Raw genomic sequence first — 26,084 nt, forward strand, 5'->3', positions numbered from 1 at the left:
GTTCATTATAAATGATTTCCATTTACTTGAACCAAGATCGTAGATGTAAGCTTTGATTCGCTACTGAACACGAAACTAATGTTATTAATTAGATTCATCACTTCGCTTGGGTGAGAAGTTTGTTAATTTTTTTTTTTTTTTCGTGCTACGCTTTAAATCCACAGTCATCAAATGCGGCACGGAATTACCATCAATAACTGACGCATGAACGAGGCAACGGATTTCTACAAAATAAACGTAGAATCGATTGAAGCGTGAATGAAACTGTGATAACGTATCATGTTTCCCTATACAGGTCCATCCTTGGGTGTCACTGATCTCTATGCGAATACAAGCGCCAATAAATTGCGGGCTGCCCTCCCCTTCGCATCTTGACGTATAACATATAACAATAAGTCAATGGAAATACGAAATACCGATCGAGTAACGACGGTAGCGGTGCGCCAGGGGCGAAACCGTTGAAGATCGCTGATCGCGCGGCGACCGTTGGAGAATCGAAAAAGGACCAATGAGAGGTCGGGCGGTGTCGCAGCGCCTCCAGTCGTTCCTCGCGAGTGTCGCGTTAGCGCAGTTGCCGCCAGTCGGGCAGTCGTAGTTGATCTTCGTTGCGTCTGCATGCCTGACTCGGTATCCCCGTGCTCGAAATCGGTTTTAAAATCGAGTTTAAATCCTGACGATAATTCGCCGCCCGGTGCGACGGACAACGTCGCGATAAGGTTGCGAAATCACGACTGTTTTGCGGCGAGGAACGAGCTGACAGGGCAGGGAGAAAAGACGCGGTTAAACCAGCGTCGGTGTTGACGACTTTCGGGGAATATCCGAGGTCCGTTGGGCCGCCTCTCATCTCTGAGTTTAGTACACGCGCGTCGAATTGCACCTAAAGGATGTGCGAGGGTGAGGTTGTGACCAAGGGAATATACGTCGACGATTGTGACACGCCGAACTGGAGGATCCTTCCGTGTTGACGACGACGCAGCATCGCGTTGGTGTTACGAGGGATAATATAAACCCACGGGCAAAACAATACCCACCGGAGCTCGAAACTGACCACCACCACTGCTTCTGCCGCCCACTCGAGATCGGAACCTCTGGAAACCTACGGAATGTAGCACGAGGTTAGTCAACGAATGCCTGCAGTTCTTTCTCTCACTTCCCCAATTTTCACTCACACAACCACTCCACACGCACAGACACATACGCACACGCGCACGTACACACACACATTAAAGAGAACGAAAATAACTCCCCGCAATTATCCTCGATAGCGCAGATCGACACACGCAAGATGTTGTGTACGCCTAATTTGCATACGCATATTTACGCTCGTGGCTAGCTCCTAGCCGCAGATCGAGCGCCAAGGCGCGTCGACGATTCTCTTCTGTTTCACGTCCGTTTGCCAGGTTTGCCTGTGCCTGCAGTACCAGTTATGCTCTCACGGCGGACGCGTTCCTCACGTCTCGAGAGCGGCGAACCAGCCAGCGAGAAGACTCGAGTCGTGACCCGAGACGGAGATTGATTCGTTCCTCGTTCACGTGTCCCGTGCCGCATGCACGCTCGTTAAATTTCACGTTTCTTTAATCGGGGCATTCCTAAGGCCCGAACATCCCTCTGCGGCCACGTGAAAAGCCTGGCTAATTGTATGTAGCCGTGCGCGAAAGGATTCAGCGCGGCGGCTGCGAGGCTCGCTGGCTGTGTCCTTGACCCGCTACGGCATCCCGCTTCTGTATGTCAAACAAGGAATTCCGACCAGGTTGAGGCTCGTGACGCTGGTGCAACGATTCGGTTTCACCAAAAGTTATCGCATAGAAATGTTTCGGTTGACTGGAATTATACTAGAACGTTGCAAGACGGAGATCATACCTGTATATCAAGATCTTGAGAAGAGTAGATTCAACTTGGTAAGATATGAAAAAAACACGAGATGGTTGAATTGAGACTGTATACTATCGTCATCGATGTCTTCATATTCGTTTATATAAGATCAGAACTTGAAGCAAGTGAAATATTTAGTTTTAGAAACTTCGGATTCATCTCTCAAGTCATTTTAAAGTTGCCAAATATGTAATGATTTTTCCCGATGCTTATTGTTAGTTGCGTTAACGTTATAACCAATTTTATAACGCGTGAATTCGGGAAATCCCTTTCGCGACGTTGACATTGTCGCGGAGATGATGGTGAATGATAATTTAAATACGGGATAAATCGGCAAGTATCATGATTTTTAGATTGTCCAAAATCGACTCAGAATCACTGTTGCAACATTGAATAGAGCGATGATGTTGAGGCTGCTCTCAATTTTTTGCGAAACATCAGCGACTTGTAGACAGGATTAAAAAATACTTAAAACCTTTCGAAAACCGGAGACCATCTTGGAGAAATGAGAAAGAAATCACGGTGTTTTGTTTTAGATTTCATAGTATTTCGATTATTACGGTGTTGATTCTTTTCTCGATTCTCGTTATTTGAAAAACACGTGTAGTAAAGGCGTGCGTGCATCCCACAAAGAATCTATATGATCTATTTTCCATCCCCGTTTTGTTTATTGGTTAACGACGATTAACAATATCCGTTTATTTACGTTTCGAATTAATCCCAAAAGCAGACGATTCTGATTTGTCACGTCTTACATTACTAATTAACAAAATGATTACCGAAATATCGCAGCACGCGGTGCCAAATAGATGGAAGAGGCGATGGAGAAAAAAAATAATTATATACGCGCGCGTATAACTATGACGACGCCGACGGTTTCCCCGCATCTCGTTTACGACGTAACGTATCATATACATATGTAGGTGTATATAGGCATATACATGATATTTATGCATGTATGTACACACGTGCTTGTTGTGTATATAGAACTAGGCAGCTGAAAGACCAGTTTAAAAAAAGAATCGCATACCTACGGGCAGCTCGGATCGTCTACATACGCATAATGTATTATATACATACACGTCGAATTATATTCTACGACCGGACTCGCGGTTCTCTGTCGTAGTAAAATAGTAGCTGGTATAGATGCAATGTGGGTAGATCGGTGTCTACTACACACGAGAGCAATAGGCGTAGCATTCCATCGTACGAATTTCGGATTATGTGTACCTACGATAGAATGTGCTTTGAAACACTCTCTCTCTCTCTTTCTCCATTTCATAACAAGCGATTGAATTCCCATAAAAAAAAGGGTAATAATCGATAAATATTTAGTAACACATCAATACGATAATTATATCGGTTTTAATTATTTTTCGAACAGAGCGCATTTTCTTTAGTTGAAATAAATTTATCTGCCGAGGAAAAATTCACTCCATCAATACTTGTTTTATAAGTATCATAATAACAGCGATTCTTTTTATTACCGGTACGTGCAAATGCAAATGGCGAGAAGCAGTAACCGAAACAGCTGTTTTACAGCCGACCCGGTTGTCCGATAGATATGTACAATAGTGCAAACACGATGAACAGTACACAGCAAGAATATGTACGATACAACATCCATCATGAGACGGAGATGTTGGTAAAAGGTGAAAAGCGCAGCGTTGCCAGCCCGTCATCGTCGTTCGTGTGGTGTAAAGTGCTAAAATACACACCGGGGAAATATGACCACGGTAATTGCACTGTCCGCCGCACCCGGATCGTAATATGATAAAAACTGTTCATTTATATGATTTTTTTTCGAATTGAAACGAAAACAATAGATCGCACGTAAACTTCAACTTTTGGCGGGAAAATTTCGCGCATTGCAATTTCTTCGGTTTTCGTATGAGACACTGATTGAATATCTCTTTGAACGAAGAAAACAAATGTCGACAAACTTTGTATGCATGTAATTATGTGTATGATAGGGTATTTCGGATAAAAATAATTTACCATTTTCGACCATGGCACCCCCTTAGAAGTTTTTTTAGATTAAAATCTCATCAAATAGTTGTAATTTAATATGAACTTTTGATTTAGGTGAATAAGATTTCCGGATGATATATTATTGTATTATAGATCGTGATCTTTGGCTTGAATATATGTATATATCAGGAGAAAATAATAATTAAAGTGCTACAACATGTTTCTTCACAAATTGAAAGAAAAAAAAAAAAAAGGTGAAAAAAAGTGAAAAGTCAAATCAGAGCGATCTTCCACAAAACGTAGATCGTTCATCTTGTGCCAGAATCTTTCTTTTAACCAAAACAAGCTTTTTAGGGGATCCCACTGTGGAAAATTGTGAATAATTTTTTTTTAAACACCCTAATATGTATATAGCATTCATAAGGATGAATTGTACGATGATTTTCTGGTAAACCTGCATAGGTGGAGAAATTTCTCGTGAAATCTAAATTGAAATATTATTCCAATCACTTTATAGCGTTGTACGCAATTCGAATATCCGTATAAGCCTCGATATAAGCACGATTATGCTAATCGTGTATATATATATATATGTGTGCGTTCTTCGGTTTGGATTAATTCGTTCATTACTACAATAACTTTTTCTCAACTGTTACTGTATGTAAAGCAATCAATCAGCTTAATTCGGTCGTTAGTATAATCGCTTTTTTATCCGTTAATAGTAGCTGCCAGGTTAATTTGTTGTTTTTTTTCTTTTCAACGGTTAAAAACTAGCGGAAGGCAAACGAAAGAACCCGTGCGACATTAACCTCGATATCATGACCAAAAACCTCCTCGCGATTCACTGGGAAATTCCTTCTTTGTACGTAATTGCTATACTCACTACATTAAGCCGTCTGAAAATAGCGCACAAAGCGAAACTCCTCACGTCTGGCGAACTTGGCTCTCATTCGCGCAGCTTCTCGGTTTGCACGATGAAAAGCAGCAAATAATATCTTTTCGTAAGCTGAAACTTGTTCTCGCCTTGGAAAAGTCTGTTGTGATTTTTTATTTTTTATTTTTTTTATTCAAGAATTGCGTTTTCTTCTCTGCATCATTGAGTTTTCCCGTAAGATGGACGCCTTGATGTAGCCTGAAGTTGCAAATTCGCCTCCAAAACGTTCATGCGAATGATTGGAAGACAGAAGTGATCCAACACGGCGGACAAAAATTTCAAATTTAATCGAACACGGTCAAAAAACTTTTGGATTTGCCATACTAAATGTTCAAAATCTGATTTCAGATTCGTAATCATCAAATAGCGAAAAATCGTAAAGAAATATGATGAAAAGTTCTCTAAACGTACTAAAAATGCATATATAAAACAGGTAGTAAAAATACTTACCAGTATTACTCAAAGGGTTAAAATTATATGAAAGTGTACAGAATTTCATTCTTGGATGATGCAGTCTCAAAACTTCGGAATAACAAGTTCTCCTAAAAATGCATCGTTACGTTCTAAAGTTATGAATTACTGTCGTAGCTTTTGATAGCTATTTTCTCTCCCGCGACAATATCGTCTATCACACTGTGCTTACGATAAACTGCGACTATTCCTCGTCTGTCAGACGTCCTTATACAGTCACCGTGCGAAACTTTTCGGTGGATCAACATATCCCATCCTTAACTACCAAGTCATTCGAGACGCAGGAATGCGCAGCCTTGCCCTTGTCTTCGACTCTGCCTCCCCCGATTATTGGCTTACACCGTCCGCCCGACCCTTTGCACCCTCTCCTCCGCCTTTTCCTTCTTCTTCATCTTCTTCTTCTTCATCTTCTTCTTCTTCTTCTTCTTCTTCTTCTTCTTCTTCTTCTTCTTCTTCTTCTTCTTCTACTGTTGCTGCTTCTACCGCTACAACGGCTAAGCTGCTCCACGTATTTTCTTCTTTTACGTTATGTATACGGGTACGTGAACGGAAACACAAGACGACATCGGGTTGCTACAGTTACAAGAGTTCGTAGTCGCGGTCTACTTGGCATATACATACATATATATATACCTATGTGCTCGCCGGTGGCAGTTGGCATTATCATCATCATCATCATCATCATCATTGATATCGTTGTCAATAATTTATTAGATCATTACTTCTTTTTTTTGTGTTTTTTGCGATCGCCATCATCGTTGTAGATAAAAATGATTATTGTATCTTTCTCTGCTTCGTTATTATATTACACATATCACTAATTACATTTAATATTCATACAATTTATATTACGTGTATTATACGTGTATGAGTTTTGATTGACCAAGCGATTAACCGCGGAACCCGATTGAATTCTCACCGCTGCGAACCGCAAAATTTTTTTTACTTTTTTTTTATACCGCATTGGCGTATATATGTGATAAAAATGGATGTCGATGGTGATCTGAGTTAAGATTGATGATCTGCAGGCTATTCGATCAATTAAATACTTTTATGTTATACGAGCACTTGTTATAATAATTTTAAGCATGTAAATTTGCTACCAAAGAATTCTATCTTTTCGCATACGAAATACAACAGTGAAGAAATCTATTTCACTCGATTAACAGTTACGCCTATGATGTTTGAAAGAATGTAGTTTTTTCCGGGGGTGTGAATAATGAGGCCTTTTTTTTCTATATCAAATTTTTTATCGATTTAACGAAAAATAAATAACCGAGTAAAAAGAAATTTTTTATTTATTCTCAAACTTTACAATAACAATCTCGATAAAAATTGTTATATATAACAGAATTCACATCTTAGCTTTAATGCTTCCTCTTTTTTTCTTTCTCTTTCTCTTCTTTGTTGCTCGTGCGGCTGCCGTTGTAAAACAAGACGGAGTAGTCTGACGCAGTCGGGCTGAAGTGCAGGTAGGCCGACGTTAAGGAAGGCACCTGCTGGTCAACGGTATGAATTCAGACGGGCCCAAAGCGTGTTGCCGCGCACATTGCTCCGGGCCCCAGGCCCCAGGCCCCAGGCCCCAGGGGCCCCCAACAACCGCGGGCGACTCAAGTCCTCCGATACTCACAGCTTATAGATATATACTCCTTCGGATGAAACCACGAGATAGTCACCGCATGAGTGGTTCAGCTACACCTGTACATTCGTACCTACCTACACCCAAAGCTTGAAGTATCTCTTGAAGAGACGTACGCGAGGATAATGTCAAAATGGCGGTAGGGACATTTTTGCGATTGGAAAGTCTGCGGGAAATCTCAGTAGTTAATTTGAAAATGTATCATGATGAAGTTAGGTGATGTCGTAACGATTCGTTTTGAGAGAAAACCGTTATTTTGCGATTTTAGAATTATTTGGAATTTAGAAACCCGAAGAAAAACAAAACGTACTCATTTTTTTCAAATCTTAGATCCTTCAAAGTCATTGTAAATATATAAGAAAATGATGATTTTTTTCCCAATTGACTCTCGGATATATGTAATAAAGTTTGGCTGCACAATTTTTTTCTCACGCGGTATTCAGTAGACAAGATTTTGTTTGTCAAGTTTTACAGTATCTTTAGCTAAAAAATCAGCTTCAGTTTGATGTCAGAAAATCAACTGTGATCACATTGTTCATTGTTTCTATATCGAAATGTTTCATCTGAAAAAATGACACGTTCATAAATCAGAGTTATTGTTCACTTGTAATTCATTTACTAAATATCGTGTATTGTGATACCGATTTTTGTAATGTGGAAACAGACTTGAAAAACAAGAAAAACTCCTATACAGCGACATAATTAAAAATAGGGCCATTTCCGATTAGATGAATAATACCGTGGCAGCACTTTCCGTTTAATTACTGTGCAATAATTAATTCCCATCAGTCACTTTCGGCTCTCTTTTTTTAGGTTTGAAAGTCACTTTTCTCACTTGTTTGATTGTGAGATGACGTGACTGCTACCAGCTCTGAAATGTCCTTCGTCTCATTATCGGATAGGGGAAATATTTTTGACTAACACAAAACTGATGTGTTATCATATTTATTAACAAAAAACAAGTACCTACTGGATCAATAAATTCAGGATCTTTATAACTATCCAGGATACCTATGTTGTATCGCTATTACTTTCGGCTGCAATACCCGAGCCGGACGTAATTAGGATTCCTTTTTTACCTAGGCGTATCCGGGAACGTAATTTTCCGATTTTACGGTGGTAAGTACTCCGAGTCGCAGCATTATGGCTGCACCATGCGGTGCTCGGAGGCAGATCATACCTACCGCCGCCGTCCATGGAAAGAAACGGACCTTCGGATGATCTGGTTGCAGGGCAGGCATGCGGGCCAACTGTATCTCGGAACTGTTATCTAACGACCTTGCGTTCCTTAAGTTCTTGCCCACGTAGCGCGACGTTAAACTCACCACTCTTCGACCCTGCATTGACAGTTGGGGAGGGACCCTTGCGTTCACCACCTTGAAGGACAATGGGGTTGTATTCTATTCTATTGTACAGACTTGACGAAACTAGAGAAAAGATGTGGTGTTTGTGGTGTCGGGGGAACTTTGAGTTTGAACTTGAAACTTGGATTCAAGTACCAGATTTAAGTTTAGTACTACTATGTAATATATTTCAGAGCCTTTTATTCCGTATCTTCGATTGCTTGAATCAACTGATTTTACAGTTGGTAAATTGCATAGTTGAATACCGGGTTTCAACGTAGAAAGTGTAACGATATTCAAGCTGCATTTCACCGAGGGGTCAACAACACTTGAATTCAAGTGTGTTTATAGTTGGCATAAAGCATTTTCAAGAGCGTTCAGTTGACGTCACTTAAAGTCATTCGCATTCACTCGAGCTTATGCACAACGTGTACTGTTTCTATGTGTATATTTTCAATTTTTCTATGAGTTTGAATATTGTAATGATGCTGAAACTAGCAGGTAATACAGGCGGGAAGGTTCCAAGAGGTGACCAAACGATAAAACTTAGCAGGATTATTCAGGGAACTATTTCGAACACGTTTTATAGTTTATCATTTGGTCACCCCCTGACAGTCTTTCAAACGTGTTACCTGATACTTTAAGCGTCATTATATTGTATCCTAGTTTGAAATATAAAAGTATCGAAGGTCTAGAAGAGTTTCATCTTTATTTAAAACAGAAGGAGCGGAGAAAATTTGCCTCTACAAGTTCAAGAGCTGGTGACCAGGTGGACAGCAGGTGTTTCGACGCTTGGAGACCTGTAGTCTGCATCCGGTCTACACACGTAGATACACGTAAAGTACATAATTCCATCGACCGGGTTGCATGTTCTAAACGAAAGTCGGCAGCCTGACCTGACCTAACCCCGCAGGTCTTTCTGTTCCTTGGTATCGTACAAATTGTGCAATAATCGCGTACACCGTACACCATGCTAGGCTCTAAAATCGGATTAACGGATTCATGCCACAGACATACACGATATAAGACATTTCCATACCGCGGCGAAGAAGCCATTCGGAGACTGGCTTATTAACTAATTCCTATCTAACCCTTTCCGTGCCAAGAGGAAGGGAGAGAGAGCGATAAAGAGGAGCGGAGAGAAGGGAAAGAGGAGAGACGAGACTGGCTGGGCGCATGGGAACTACGTTGGCACTCGGCTAGATCCAATTAAGCTTGAGCTAGTCGTTCTTGCTGTTCCGACTGTCGCGGTGAACCTCCGTTGAAGTACTGCTGCTGCAAGAGGAAGCACGAGGAAAGATTCAAGAGGCAAACCTGGCTTTGCACTGGGTCCCTTCTCCTCTCTCTCCCTTTGCTCTGCACAGCGGGGTTATTATACAACAAGAATGGGAAAGGAATGGTATGGGTATGGTATGAAATTCCACGCTGCTGCGCGGCGTGCTTACTTACCTGCTGCAATGGAGTTCAGGGTGCCCATTACAGTCGGCGAACGACGCGAAGGGTCGAGGCTGCACTCGATCGAGTATTCGTTTCTATTTACTTGTTCTGAAATCAATCCGACTGACTAATGTAACACTGCCTGCTGGTAATTCACTCCCATCTCGTTGCTGCAGGTGTCTACGCAAGTCATTTCACATGCATGATGGTTGAACGATTTCAACGATTTCATCTGTAATGGTTACAAATGGTTTTATGCAATCCTCAAACATTTCAATAGTCATTTTTTCGAGAATTGAGAAATCACCTTTCCGATCTTGATGATTCGATCTTCTGTTGTTCCATTAACGGTTTACTAGAATCTCTGACTGCCATTATACTCTAATGATTTTGAACTGTTCCAAGCGACTTTGTGTAGTTCTGTTTTTTCATATTCAGAGAGGGAGAGAGGAAAAGGGAGAGAATGTCTAGTATTATTTGAAGACGTGAATAGTCGCTTGATCAAGCATTCGTGGAACCGAGATAGTGCAGCTTTGTACCAATTAGGTATTACTTAGGTTGTCCAAGATTCTGACTACGTGTCAAAAGGAAAACGCTCAGTCAGAGTACCGAGAATCCTAGAAAGAATTGGACAATCATGCACTATAGTACAATAGACGTAACGTCGTTATGTTTGGGTAATCGATCCAAAGTTATTTTATGTCATTGCCATAGTTTTATGAGGGATAAAAGTACCTCAAAGTAACAAAAACGGTTTTCAGTTTTCGCCGTAAAATCGTTGACGGTTTTTTTCAGTGATTCATTAGTGACTGCAGTCATTGATAATTCATCGCGCGTCTAAAATGGCATAAGGTCGTAACCGCCACCTTACCTTCTGTTTTTATTTTCGAAATTTTTTTAATAAGATTTCTGAATTTTTTGTAGATCTCGATTTATCTATGCCATCAATGGTTTTTGGAACGATTGCAGAAGAATCAGAAAAAAAAGAAAATGGTTGTTACGACCTTTTGTTTTGATCTTTTTTTTCATCCTTGCATACGACCTTTTGCCTTTGTATTTGCAAACGCTTGATTGGGATTGAATCATACGTTTTGATAATTTTCAGAACGAATGATGTTTAAAAAAAAATGAAACGCCCTTTTGTCACTAAAATTGCATTTCTGGCCGTTACTACCTTATGCCATTAGACACACCCGTTATGTTTAAATATTACGTAATATTTTTGTTCTGGTGTCGACCGCAGTGCATGGTGCAACGTTTGGTGGAAGAAACTTTGATATTCATCTTGTTAATTAGCTGTGGTGAGAATATACCGTCAACTTTTTTCATTCCTCTTTCCAACGAAGAAGCTGATTTCAACATTCGTATTGAGCGATGTTTGAGTACGCAGTTTGAATTTTAATTAAAAAATACGATATTTTTATCCAGTTGTGTTTCACTATGAGATACTATTTAAGTAGGTACTACACACATACCTACTGTTTGAATAAAAAATATACGTTAATTTCGACATTTTTCGGGCATTCGAAAAGGTACGGGTACTCAAGAATGTATGTCAAATCGAGACACGTGCATACGAGCATCGATCGAGCGATAACGGGTATAAACCCGATTGGGACTGGCACGAATTGAATCTCGAAAATACTCTCTCTGCAGATCTTCGTCCACGCGCCCGTTGCTTGCTGGCAACTTATTCTTCGCCGTTGTTTTTTTACTGTCTCAAACTCGCTAATTGTGAGTCTATTATAACTCGGTGGATCTTGGGGATGTTGCGTTCACGCCGCACAGCGATACCCGCGATATCACGAGAGGCTGCTGCTGTCCGTACCTTCGCGCAGAAGGGCGTCTTGGTATCCGTAGCTCCGCCGGCGGCAGCCTCTGGACGTCCGGAATGCGATCGGAACCAGTTTCTATGAGTCAAGCCTCCTCCTCGGTGTATTGACAACAGAACCTCGTATAATCCCACGTATTGCATGAGCCTATTTCCTCACAACTTCGCCTCGCGCTTGCTTATGTATCGTAATTATGATCGAGTTGGACTGTCATGATAGCCAGAATTTGCGCTTACTTTTTGAGAAATCTTTATCCGCGGCGCTCTTTTATGGAAAATTTTTGAAGATATTGTTTTTCTTCTTACTGATCTTCACGTGTAACTTGGTAGACTCGTTAAACCTTGCGTCGTAGTTCCCCTTCGCGGATCCGGTCATCCAATTTGGAATGGGACAGCCAATGTTTCATCTTTACGAATATACACGGTAGTAACTATCTGTGGTAAGATTTTCGATTTTAAGATTTCAACGTAACTTGTCAATATACGTGCTTTCCATACATCCTTCTCAAATTCAACTTTGGCTTTGGCTTATTACCAATAATATGTGGTAAAAAGAACAGAACGGAATGGGTTTTTAAATTTTTATATATATGCGTAATGGACCTAGGTGTTATACGGTGGTAAGAATATCTCCTGGATCTCTGCCACAATGATGGGGCCCAGAGATAAAGGAATTAAACTGCCTTGTACGAGAAACCTTTTTTATTGTGTCTTAAGAATAGTTACACAGGTAATAAGACGATTTTATTACAGTAACTGGCTATCTTTGGGTACACAGAGAAACATTTACAGGGAAGAAATTTCCTGTTGTACGTAACAGAACGTAAAACCAAGTCCTCGCCCCGATGAATGAGTTTTCATTACACGGTAATGAAGAAAATGGGTATCGGTATTTATACTCGCATGCGAGAATGTCGATCAACTGCTGAAATATGAAATTCAATCACTTTAGACTGTAAGCATTAGGGTGATTTTTTAAACTTTTTTTTTCTTCTTACTTACCCTTCGAAAAGTTAGTTTTTAGCCTCAACCGGAGCCCCGTGAAATCGGAACTCGGTAGCAAAATTCTAAAAGGTGACTCATTTCGTTTGAATTTTTCAAACATTCTAACCGAAATATCTTACGTACCAAAGGGTAAGTAGAAAGAAAATCAAGTTGAAAAAAAACTACCCTAGTAAGCATAGATTCATTATTCATCGTGAACCGAACACTGCTGAAATAGTAACTCGGAGTCTTTTGTCCCTATATGATCGTATAGTATCTATAAGTCACGTGATCGTTTGGGTGAAAGATTCTCTATGCTGAAATACATGGATATAAAACCCTGAAGATCAGCGTATCCAATTTATTATTAGTGATACGGTCTTGGTCAAAATGTCGAATAATCAACGTTCGAGTTGAACATCATGTCGAATCTCATCCGTCCGATAAGTCGAAACTCCATATATGGTTTGGATTTCCGAAAGGTTGAAGTTTTAAATGGTTGGGACATAGAGACTGTTGAGATTCTTCATTATAACGTTCAACGTGAGCGTTGACTATTGGAAGTTTTTCACCTGTACTCTGGCAGAAGATGCAATGGAGAAATGAAGTGAAGAAAATGAATTAAATATACAAGCTTTTTTTGACCACCGTTTTTCCTTTGCATTTGTTCCAGGGGTTAACGAAACGAGCTGGTATGCTGGCAACTGACTGGCCCAGGGCGAGGCTAGACAGGATTACGTACGCGAGGATCGCGTACCCTGGAGGATCGCTACGGGAAGGGCGAGGAAGAGGAGGAGGAGGAAGCGGTGGCGGCGGCGGTGGTGGAGGAGGAAGAGGAGGAAGAGGAGGAAGGCGAAGGAGAGAAGGGGGCTCGAACGACCTTGTGCAGGCAACGAGGAAAAGGCTGCGGGGCAGAGAAGCAGGGGTACAAGGGAGCTGGGATCTTGGAGCGTGGTGAAAAGTGACAGTGAGCCAGAGGAAGACGCCGGCCGCGGAAGGAGAAGAGGGGAATAAGAAGAAGACCAAGACGAAGAAGAAGAAGAAGAAGGAGAAGAGCGAATTAGCCGAAAGTGGTTGAGCACGCGAGGTCTGTGGCGGCCTGTCGCTTTATTGCCGCTCGGCGTTCTTCCACGCACCACGTCGGCACCGAAAACCAACGGTCGTTGCAGAGGTCTACGGCAAAGATGAAAGTAACGATCCGCAGAATTACCACCGGCGAGCAATAACTCGACAAATAACGTAACGTAAGGTAACGTTAATTAAAGACGGAATTAGCCGTCCCCCCCTCTCTCCTCGGGTGTTATGATAAACGCGATTCGCGTTGCGCAGCCTTCCGCGTCTTCCAGATTCCATGGATGCGCTTTTCTCATATTCGATATTGAAATGATGGAGCTGATGTGCAGCAACTCTCTTAGTCCCGGCACGTAGACAACTCGTAACTGAGTCTTCGTCGCTCCTCTCGGGTCCAAAGATACCCTGAAATATAGGGACGATTTGTCGTTCGGTGCGGGTGGTGGGCGGCGGAGGAGGGGGGGGAGGGGGAGGAGGAAGAGGAGGAAGAGGAGGAAAGATTGGTAAAGAATCTTAAAGAATCGTAAAGGAACTTGGAGGAAAATTCTTCTCTTCTGATCATCGTCACTGCACATCCAAGCCGAAATGTGAAGAAAACTAAAGGAGCACGGCTAAAAACGAAAGGGACCAGCTCCGCAATTAGCCCAAGGTCAGAGTTGGCCAGTAATGCTGAAGCACATACTGACCGGGCAGCCGGCAACGGCCTCCAGGCACCAAACTATCAGCAATGACCACTATTCACCGGGCGGTCTGCAGGCCCTCGCGGCGAACGGGTCAGCCATCCACCAGCATCAGCACCAGCACCAGCACCAGCACCTTCACCAGGACCAGCATCTCCACCATACGCATCACCAGCATCGGGTTGGAGGTACGATCGGGACGCGGGGCGGAAGCGTCGACGCGTACGACTCGATCGGCGGTAATTCATCGTCCCTGCACAATATCCGGTCTCCTGGTAACCCGGGTGCGGTGACGACGCCGTCGTCGAGCCATCATCATCCACTGAATCACTCTCAGCTCAGCGTGAACAACTTGTCTCAGAGGCTTAACCACTCCCATGGACTGAACCTGTCCACCTTGTCGACCTCGAAGCACTCCGTGGACAGCGCCAGTCCTGTTGTTGGCGCCAACGCGTCTAATTCTCTGCACCACCAGATCCATCATCACGCCGTCGGTGGTACGGGCCACCAGATATCCTCGTCCGTAGACAGGCCCGATGGCGAACCCAGGCCCAAGGTCAACGGCGGTCTCGACATCACGAGGCTTTCCCGCATACCCAGTCACGCCACCCCTTCGCCCGCCCCCGCGCCATCGTCGACATCCGGTGTTCTGCCTCTCACCAATTCCGGGCCGAGCATCGTTCCCCTGAACACCTCGATCACTTCGTCATTCTCACAGCACAACAGGCATCACCAGGCTGCCGGCGTCAAGGAGATGCTCACGTCGCTTGGGCTGCTGTGTCTTGTGTCACTTTTACTCGCCCTTCTTTCCCTTATTTTTTTACTCAAGATATCACCGCTCACGGAATCTCCGAGCAGTCTCATCGGCCATGACGAATCCGTCGTCGTGTACGAAGTCACCCTTGCTCTGTGCGCTCTGGCACTTTCCCTCAACCTTTGCTGTCTACTTGTCTGCGCCATTCAATTTCTTTTCGCTGTGAAACTCGTCAAGTCCTCGTATCAAGGGAGCCGGTAAGTTGAATTTTTCGTTTTTATATATATGTATATATGATGTTGTCTGGTTCACGGTTAGCACAAGTTTGCATTTATATATCCGTTTAATTCGACCGTTTAAGAAAAATAATTTTGTTTCGCATGGTGCTTTAGTTCAGATTGAGAACGACTACTCAACCTGGATAGAATAAGTATGGAAGCCCCTCGTTATATCGGTCCAATCGATTACGGAAGCCAATTCATTGTCGTCTTTTTTTCTCAGCACATGCTGCTCTACTAATTACAAATTCAAATTAACCCTTCGAGTCACACGATTTTTGCTAAGGCAACCTTTATAACAAGATAGTATTCTATGGCTGTGGAGTAGCTGATTAAAAATCTGAAATCAAATTTCAAAAATTCAAGACGGAGGGGATCGAATATGGTGAATGAACATTTCAAATTTGATCGGTCAACAAAATCTATGCAGAGGTTTCCGAGATTTCCGATTAGATTCGGTGTACTGAATTTTTAAAAATATAACTTCAGATTCATAATCAGCGACCCCAAAACCTGTGGGCAGAGTTTTTCGTCCGGATTCGATCGAATTTGAAATTTTCCTGGTTCGTAATGGGTGACTCCAAAACTTATAATTTCTGTAAAACATGTAAATATGTATAGGGGGTGCAAATTCGTTTTCTTGGAAATGAATTATTTCTTCAATATTCACTATTTTTTTCAGTCAATTTGTTTCTAAGAATAACAGTTTACATGATATCGCAATAATTATTGTCGAGTATTGAAAACTTGTTAGTAAGTATAGGTATAAAGGATAGTGGTAAGAACACTTGACACTATGACTCAAAGTGTTAAGAATACCTTAAACTTTCTTTCATATCCGAATTTCCTCGGTTGCAGGATATTTATTATCAATTTCGATGAATTTCAATTAAAGTGACGTGTAGTTACTTAAAATCACGTAAAGTTACTTGAAGTCGTTTGACATCACGTGAAGTCGCGTGTTCTGAAGTCAGATACACACTCAATTTCAGGAGTCGTTACTCCGATTGAATCGCTGTTTTTGATAGAAAAAAAAAAAAAAATTCTTGGCTAGTTTTTTTTTTTTTTTCTAGAAACTAGTCAAATTCCCACGATTCCATAGTATTCATTTACAAAAAATCATTGTGGTAAAAAGTTTCATTCTTCTTGAAAAAGCAAATTCATTTTATACACTGACTTTGGCTGAACTTTTATACTTATACGTGGATTAAGTGCGTTTTCGCACAAAATAATTATCTGGTTGTATGATAACCCGTCTTGTATACGAGAGCTCTTAGGACCGTAACGCTGGCGAAGATATTGGAGTCGAGTCGAGCGGACTCTGATCCGCGTTCACTCGGGTGGATGAGACGCGAAGGTTCGCCAGGACTTGCTCGGGTTGACACGCTGGAATCCGGTTCGATTATTTTTAAATTTTAATCGGGTCGGTGGCCGGCGTTGTCATCGGTAATTAATCGAAACAACAAAAACACCCATCATAATCTTACTCCGCTTCATATATTGCAGTTTGCAGACGCATTGCGCTCGCTCTTACTGTGTTATACATACATAGTAACCGCAGCTGCGACTGCTCGAAGGAAGAATATTTCGTCTCCTCCTTTTTTGCAAGTCATACTTTGATCGTATCGGATTTCCGAGATTATTATTGAAAATTTTGTTGCGGATATCATTCGTATATAACAGAAAAAATTAGTGAAAGTCGGAAAGTTGGTGGAAATTGTACGTTTATATATAGATTTCTGTGAGTTTTGATATATTTATTTTTTTTTTATAAATTCTTCATTTGGTACAGTTGAAGGCTCCAAAATGATGTACCTGATACGTGAAATTTCTTGAAAGTATCGCAAGTTTACTAAACCGACTTACAACAATTAGTTTAATAATTTTTTAACAATTGTAAAATTCCAATTGATCCAACGGTCCTCGAACTACATTACGAAATCTAGTCTGCGAATATTGTGAAATTACGAAGTCGATTATACCGATTTTTCGAGTTCGGCGATGGTTTCCTCCACTTGGGGGTGGAGCACTTAATTTGCACGGGTGGTACATCCAGAGCCTTCGATTCGACAGTTACTTTGACGCTTCTAGGACTCCTGTAACTTGTTCCATCAATGAGTTACACCGATTTTTCGAATTGGAGGAGTGTTCGGCTTTCAAAAAATGTTTAATTTACGTCTTCCTGAAGCCTTTAATGAGCCTTTAATTCTAGCCAGAACAGTTATTCGAAATCTCTTTTCGATCCCGTTGTATTTAGCGTGCTGGTTCCAAGTTTATCTCGGAGTGACACCGACAGAGATTGAAACAAAAAAAATGCGGATCATTTAATTCGAAAATAGACCATTTAACTATCCCTTAATTATTCAATACAAGATTTATCGATTTTCCAATGTGGCGGTTCCAGCTTGATATAGTTGCAAATGTGCACATATTTCAAGACACCGCAAGACGGTCCGAATAATTTTCTTCTTCCCTGTTATACCATGGTTTCCCGAACTATCCCTGTCCTGCGCAGTCGGATCGCGTGGGAACTAAAATCGTGCGAGCCAATAGGCACCACCACCATGACCGTAGCTATGCAATACATACTAATGCCGACGGACGGACACACGCGTACCCAAACTCGAGATGCTGATTTATGCTGATGCGGTGATCTCCGAACGGCATACGTATTCCATCTATATCCATACACAATTATGTACGTGGCGCGACGATCGCTTTTTTCCACTGTGTCCTATTTACGCGCTTCGTGCGCACCACGGAGTGCATGCGTAGTATAAATTTAGGCACATATAGTATACATCTACGTGTGTATGTGTGTGTGTGTATATATAGATATATATAGGCGTGCCGCGAGATGACGACTTAAGTACGACGCTAAGGCGTAATAACCATAACTCTCTCCTTTTTCTTCCCTGTTTTTTTTTTCTTTTTTTTTTTTTTTCTTTTTTGCTCTTAGGTCTTTTTATCGCTCTTTTTCACTCTCTCTTTCTCACTCTTCGAAGATTATCTGACCCTCTCTATACTATTCACTCTCTGTATCGCATATTATACGCACCTCGCTGCGCCAACAGAACTTGTTGCGCCAGTCACCGCCCTCCTGCATAAGACTTCTTCAGCCGTACCTATAACGCTGATCCTAAAGTGTTTTACCCTCCCCCCCCCCCCCCCCTTCTTATACCTTTTATGGATTTACAGTGAAACTGCACGTATAAATTCGGTGTGGTAGAAAGATTGGAAGAAGGGAGATGATTGAAAAATTTAAGAATTTATACATACTGTCAGGTTATAGTCGCAGCTTTGAATGATTGCCAAATTTTTTTTAATTGCTAATCACTTTCTGGAAATTTTGATATAATTTGATGATTTCGTACTGCAGCTCGTTGAATTTTCTTATTTATATCATGGAAGACCTGAAAATTTCGGGAAGTTTTCTGGCATTTGATTTACGTGAATCCACATCTATCAATAATCATATAAACTGTAATTTCTTTTTTAACTTCAATACCCGTACCTATAACTTGACGAAGTCTAATTGAATAAATTGAAACCTGTCCTAATTTGCTATAATTACTTTATCGTACGACTTACATAAGCCAAAAGATCGATTAAAGTTATATAAAAATTTCACGGTACGAACACATCATTATATCCGTAAATCGAATTACTTTTTCCACGAGTATATTTTGCCAGCATTTTGTACTTTCAAGGGAATTTTCGGCTATTTAAATATTTTTAGTATTTATATAATTATTTTGTAAACGTTTCTAATATAGATTTTCAAATCAGATGACGAATTCACGAACTAACTCCACACGTTAAATTATCTTTATGTCGTTTACCTTTCACGAATCTAACACATTAATCGTTTCTTCTTTTGCTTATACGCGTTATTATAGCTACGTTTAAAAACATTTTCCGAAATATTTTGTACGATTCTCGTCGTAAAATGGAGCTTTCAACAAGCGAAAAAAAAAAACTCAAAAATTCTTAATCGCACTTTCCAATTAAATAATATGTTATTATATCTAGATCCTCGTAAGATTTTCAATAATTCCTTGTCACATGTTCCCACCGTTTTTCATCATTTCCAAAGCATTATAATCCTTTTCACGTAGATCTCACCCAGCTTTAGATACGTAGTAATGTAGAAGAGAGACGAACGTGCTTCGCCCAGCAAGCACGATGCCTTATATATATTGGATTTACGACATTGGGGTGAATGGATATGATATTTATGTCCCTCCATTATCTAATCTATATAGTATTACATACCTGGAGGAGATTGCTTCGCATACACAACAACGCGTATCTCACCCTCCTCGTATTCTCCTCTCTCTCTCTCTCTCTCTTTCCCTCTGTCCCTTTTTTATTCTGCGTCGTCTCCCCGCCGTCTGTGCACACAGTGATCTTTCGCGCTGTCCTGCGGCAAGTCGCCCACGTCGTCGTCTATAGTAGCCGAAGACCGGATGTCATTTGCCTTTTTTTTTTTTCTTTCAAATCTCCCCCCCTCCCCCCCTGATCCTCGTATTTCTTTGATTATTTATGATTCTCTCATACTCGTTTTTTTTTTCATTTTTTATTTTATTTTTTTATTTTCTCTCTTCTTTTTATTTAATCAATTCCAAAATGGGACCTAACTGTTCTTCATGACGACTTATTAAGTATAAATCTTTTCCCAGGCCGCGCTCTCCAGATAGTAGAGGACGCATATATACAAGTATATACATATAGGTATACATATATGTGGCGAGTCAGATTCCTGCCAGCCTCTAGTCGCCGCGTAACCTAAGGCTCTCTTTTAATCTCATCACATGATTCTTTCTGCCGCAGTTCCTCCAAATTCTCCCATACCTTCGTATCCGCCTCTCGTGTAAGACAGACATACGATCACGGGAACGTCTTCGTCCTGCGTCAAGTGACCGCAACCGACCAAATGCCGTGTATTCCATGGTCTGGAAAAGTTTATCTGAAAGAAAATTTTGAGCACAAATTTTGGAATTTTTATTTGCGAACAATATTTGTTGTTATTAATTTTTAAGACAGTTTAATTGTAAACAAAGTAGCCATAGTATATATACAAGTGACTGTAATATCAAATTATTTTCTTGCAATGCACAAGAGAAAAATAGTTTAAATTCATGTAAAGAAACAAAAAAAGGACAAAATTTTCATCTTCAGATTTCTTTCAATGGTCGATTTTACAGATATTTAAAATAATCTAATTGTCGCTGTGATATACTTATTACTGTCGCAGTAAAATTAAATCAAATAACCGACAATTCAGAGTGAGTTCAAAATAAAATATGTATGCACGGTTCAACAGGTACTGCATCAGGCCAATCCTGAATAAAGTTAGAAATCGCATGTTTTTTCACACTGTGATGAGGCATACCTATACATTATAACGATATAGGTATAATGTGACGATACTGAGCGTATTAACTAATGAACGGTCCCCTAAATAAGCCGCCGAAGTCGTGTTATATGTGTTAAACACGTACACATACATCCATACTTTTCATGGGCTATGAATTTCAGTCATGTAAAAACCTTTCTACGTTTATTTATTTGTGTTTCTTTCTTCACCTCAATGTATGTACGTGTCAGAAAATTATTTGTTTAAGCATTATAAACCAAGCGTGTTACAGCATTTAATGCTGGGAATAAGACAACCTCGTAACCGTGAAAGACCGGGCTTTTTTTTCTTTCTTATCTGTCCCTGCAGAAGCCGGTGATTCCTTTTTTTTTTTATAATAAGTCGCACAACCGTATGAGTATAGTATAGTATAGTAAAACATGTTGTCCCAACAACCTCGTGCGGGCTTTGTCTACTGGACAAATAATCATTTGTTGATACACGTAATGAATGTCGAGGAACATGAAAAAAAACGATTCCACACTTTATAGGTATTAAGTACCTAATTTTGAACCATACGCGACCAATTATAACGGATCATGAGAGAAGTACGCAGTAATTGCAGCCAGCATGATGAATTTGGGTGTCCATCGTACTACATCCGCTATTTCAAAATTTGAATCATCTTCAAATTCATTCATCATGCTTCAATTCCGAGCCACTGTTCAGATTTGATGCAGTAAAAGTTACCCTGCAGACAGCAAGGAATTCTCCAAACATTGTGCTTGGCTTGCGACATGTTCACGCCTGCATGGAAAGGCTCGTTCGAAGAGTCATCCAGGGGTCCATCGCTGCATCCAAAAGTGGTCTGCGACATGCATGTAAGCGAGGAGTTGAAGTGAGTTGAGTTGAGTTGAGTTGGTTTGTTGTTTGTCAGTGAAAGTTGTATATCGCTGATATCCCGTGGGCGATCGAGTTTATATGTCGCGTCTTGCACACCGTCGTCGTATAGGTAGTCGTCATCGAGTCGCGTGGATGGTGCATGTCTATATAGGTGTAGTACACCTACGGTGTGGAAGGAATATTAAACTGCGGAAATAGCGACGTGATTTGTAACCGAGGAATTCGACGCGAGTAGTATTACACAGATGTTGTGTGTGTGTGTGTGTGTGTGTGTGTGTGAATGTATACGCGTACCTGAGTATAAGCTTTTTTTGACCGTGAGCATGCAAACTTAATCTTGGAATGATTCATTTAATCGTACAAGGTTGAGGCGCGTTCGTGTCAAGAAACTCTGTGAAGTCTCTCCGCGCCGAGTCACTATTCAGTTCTATATATATACGTACAACATTTCGTTCTCGACACCTGGCATTCGTCTTTTGGACCTCCGACCATCCATCGCGGATCAAGGGGACCATGCAAACTTGTAGAATGATGGGAGATCGGGAATTGACAGTCGACAGGACCGAATTTAAGACATTGTTAGGAATACTTATTATATATTATACTATATTATAATATGTTATGGAAGAAATTGTACTCTTGATATGGATAAAGAGACATGAGGACTTGCGGTGCTATAGGATACGTCGGAAGATAGGTATAGATAAGAGCAAGAACTAGCTTCGTGAAATCATTGATCATTTTTATAACCCTGCAATTGAAATCACAAATCACAAATCACTCGAACTTGTCGAAGATAAGTGATTTCCAATGTGCAAGTGAATTCCAATCTGATGGGAAAGGACTGGTACCTGATTGTGAGGAAAGAGTTAAGAATGTAACTGTGCCATGCTGTATAAAATCTGCTAATCATAGGGCTCCATGTACACAACAGTGAGAATCGGTATCCCAGGAACTTGTGATCGAAAGTAGTTTCGGAAGAAGTGGATTTGCAGACGGGAATACGTGGAAAATTGGTGAATTCGACTGAAGCTGATTGTACTTCGCCATTCTGTATCACGCGAAAGAACGTTGGAAAATTAGTGAGTTGTCAATGCAATGAAAATGACCGACAAATAATGGTACGAAATGGAAAGGAATGGCTATGTTAGATCACGTTTAGACACGCAACGCGAGTCTAACGGGCTAGCCAGTCGCTTTCAGACCATTGGACTTTGGATTGATCCCACTCTAACTCTCCTGCACCGCGGTCCAGCACGTGTGAAAGTTGAACTTACACAGAACCTGCTGTATCGTAGGTGTTTAAGGAGAGGGGTACAGATGACACTCGTCTTCCTACGTACGCTCATACCAGCTTAATGAATGAATGAACGAAGGAATGAAGAAAGGAAGGAAAGAAGGAAGAAAGAAAAGAGCGAGGATAGCTGGCCTATTCTCTAGAGTTTAGATGCGTTAGGAATGGACTGGTACGTGCATCCATGCCGTCCTTATTAGGATTTCACACCGACTATCGGACGTTGTTTGCACCCGGCGTCTCTTTCGGACTTCATTTCCGAGGCTATTTCAATCAGGTCGTAAGTTTCATAAAAGACACTGTGCGCAAGAAGACTGGACTTTGCAGATTGTCTTTTTTTTCTACAGAAAAGCTCAGTTATTCGGAAACAAACCATGTTCACATCCAATGGTTTCTACAATCAAATTCTCACGAAGGTATATAAGCAGTTTTTAATTGGTACTAGAACATGCTAATGGTGATTATAAAAATGATAAGGTACTCAGACCGAACATTAAACATTGCTAATACTTTTACTGAATTGTTGTAGGCGCCGTCAGTTCATACTGCATTATCCTATTTAAAGAAGTTAAGTGCACGTGGCCAGTGACTCTGGTTGCTTACAACTTGAGTTTCGTTTTATTACGCCGAGTCTAAGATTGAAATATCAATTGGGCATTTCATTCCACGATAAAAATAACAGGTTCAATTATGTGAGTACACATTGCAGATGCCTATATGTCGCGTTGGTGCTTGCCAGTTTGTAGATCATGTTCCTATTTCTCTTCTCCGGAGCAGTTTCAGAGTCAACACTACACGCACTAGGCCTGCGGTCGTAAATTTAACCACGAAGCATATATCTTGGCACAGCTAGCATGATAAAGCTGGGATTTAAGGCAAACTGTGCGCCGTACTGTTTGCCATGGGAATTAAGGGTGTCCCGTGGACAGTCGTGCCGTTCTGTATGCTGCTGAATAGTTTCGTCAAGCAAAGATCAACGCGTTGGCCGACTAGCTGTCGATGCTGATGCTGATGCTGCGTCTGGCATCAGCTAGATGAATGATGAACAGACTTTCCTGCCTCCGAGAACCGTGCACGCTTATGGTTCCACACACGAACGCGCAAGCATCACTTGTGTGCACAGCGCCATGCTGCACCCTGATACGATTTACGATCTTTTATACATGCGCGCACGCGTATATAAACGAAACAGTTATCGTTCCCTTTTATCGCTCTTATCGCCTCGCTCTGCACACCTTCTGCCGGCTGTTCTGTGCCCCGCGTACAGCTGTCGGTTCTGCATTATTATGTACATACCACACTGCGTATCTCGTCGGTATATACTGATGACTTCATCTATATTTACCGCGCATGGTGCTTTGGTGATATGATACAGAATTTGGTTTGTCGGTTGTCGTTGCTAGTGGTAGACAGTGTTGGAGCCTTGGCATATAATGCATCGGAAAGTGTTGAATCAATTGATACGATGTAGAAGCAGAGAAACAGCTTATAGAAGATAATTTCAAATTTGGTTTTGTATGGTTTCAAAATGGGGTGGTCAGAGGCTGTCTTCTGAAATCAACTTAGCATTACGTTAGGAAGATTAGATTTTTTTTCTATTTCGAGTCTAAGCCTCTACGCAACTTTACTCCGAATATTTTTTCTCTCCTACCCATCGATCATCCTTAGAGATACTTGTACCCTAGGTTTTCCCACACACACTGTATCTGCAGTTTCTCTTCCTCGGTTACATTGTCAAGTACCTTTCGGCGAACTCCGACTTTTCACCTCTACGTTCTTCTATTAATCAGCTCCGTACAGACTGGTTAAATCAGAATCCCCTGAAAATTTTGGTGCAACAACCGTGACGCAATCATCGTTGTAAATAAAATTTTCCAATTTTTAATGAAACCTAAAGTCTTTTACATAATTGAATAACCAAAGAAAAAAGATGAGTTATATGTGATGCAAGAGAAATGTAGTCAAGTTTTTTGGTGCAAGACGTAAACAAGTCTATAAAGAACGAAGACTGTTACAGACTTATCACTTATCGTCTCAAACTTTTTCTTTTACATACTTGTAATGACAGATAAAAAGTAACCCCTGTTGAATGAAGTAGCGCAAAGAGCGAGCGCGCGTGCCTGTGCACACAACTTGATCGTTTGATGCAACGATATGACCAAACATCTCCTTTCCTTGCAGTAGACAATGGAATACAAAACTTGTTACTCCGTGCACGACACGTGATAACGGTCTTCACAATGACTGCTGACTATTTCCGACTCCAAAGAGGCCGATGGCAAATACAGAACAACAACATGTACAGAAAATCATTAAGCTAGACTCAGATATCACAATGATATATTCTAATGTAACGGTATTCATCACTCGACAGTTCTCAATGTTGAAACGCTATAATCCACGGTAATGAAAGATTTTGGGAACATTACTTTGCACCGCAAACTGTAAAACCCAGTGCGTTGCCATCAAATGACTAAACCGTTTAGGCGTGCATCTGTAACCTGCGATTAGTCGGATATGAAAAGTGCGTACTTAGGTACTTGTTGGGACTTTTTTCCATCGTGACGTTCATTCGGCGGGTATTAAATTGTGCTTACTTCAACATTCTCACGTCTTCTGGCGTATAAGTTTCAACAGAGTGGCGAGGAGGAGGCTGGCATTTGTTATTCAATGCACAAACAAGTTCAGCGAAGGTAATTCGCTGTTGAGGAAAGGGGAACAGCTGACGATGAGAGTGCGACAAGAGTGCTATGCTGGTTCGGAAGGAAGAGGGAAAAATGTTGGCAAGCGGCGGGATGGACAGGAGGAGGCATAGACTGCAGTGAACAGCTGCGTGACTACTTCCAGCAGCAACTTGAGACTATACCGTAACTTCCTTCTTCTTGTATCCTATATTCCGCCGGCGCTATTATGTCCTCCATGCCCGTTTATTTTTAGAGGAAACGAGATACAAGTATAATGGTATAGATGGTTGGTTCGTACGTGTAAATATCCCACCACCTAGACTCTCGCTTCTTGTGGGTACACACTGCACGCTTTTACCTTACACCCACGCACTTTTGACCCGGCGAGGCTGTATGATTCGCCGCCAGTCATCGGCAGGCTTCTCCTATATTTTTTATGGTAATTATTTATAACTGGAAAAGAAATACGAAAAGTGACATTTTTATCGGTGGTGTACAAAAACTCAGGCTTGCTAGACGAATACGTTATGTGTAAGTGAGAAATAGAGAAATTTTCGAGAAATTATTGCTTGCGGATGA

The 26,084-nt window shown here is 41.2% G+C and overlaps 1 protein-coding gene across 1 annotated transcript in view; it reads left to right on the forward strand.

Moving 5' to 3' along the window:
• Nucleotides 1-555: 555 nt before the first annotated feature.
• The window catches only part of LOC124407005, a 38,631-nt gene continuing 13,102 nt past the window's right edge, over nt 556-26,084 (forward strand). The window contains exons 1-2 of the mRNA XM_046882771.1: nt 556-1,115; nt 13,156-15,244. Coding sequence (XP_046738727.1) covers nt 14,220-15,244 — 1,025 coding nt within the window. The 5' untranslated portion in view covers nt 556-1,115; nt 13,156-14,219. The remainder of the gene's footprint in view (nt 1,116-13,155; nt 15,245-26,084) is intronic.

This window comes from Diprion similis, chromosome 6, assembly GCF_021155765.1.
Source record: "Diprion similis isolate iyDipSimi1 chromosome 6, iyDipSimi1.1, whole genome shotgun sequence".
Classification (NCBI taxonomy): Eukaryota; Metazoa; Arthropoda; class Insecta; order Hymenoptera; family Diprionidae; genus Diprion; species Diprion similis.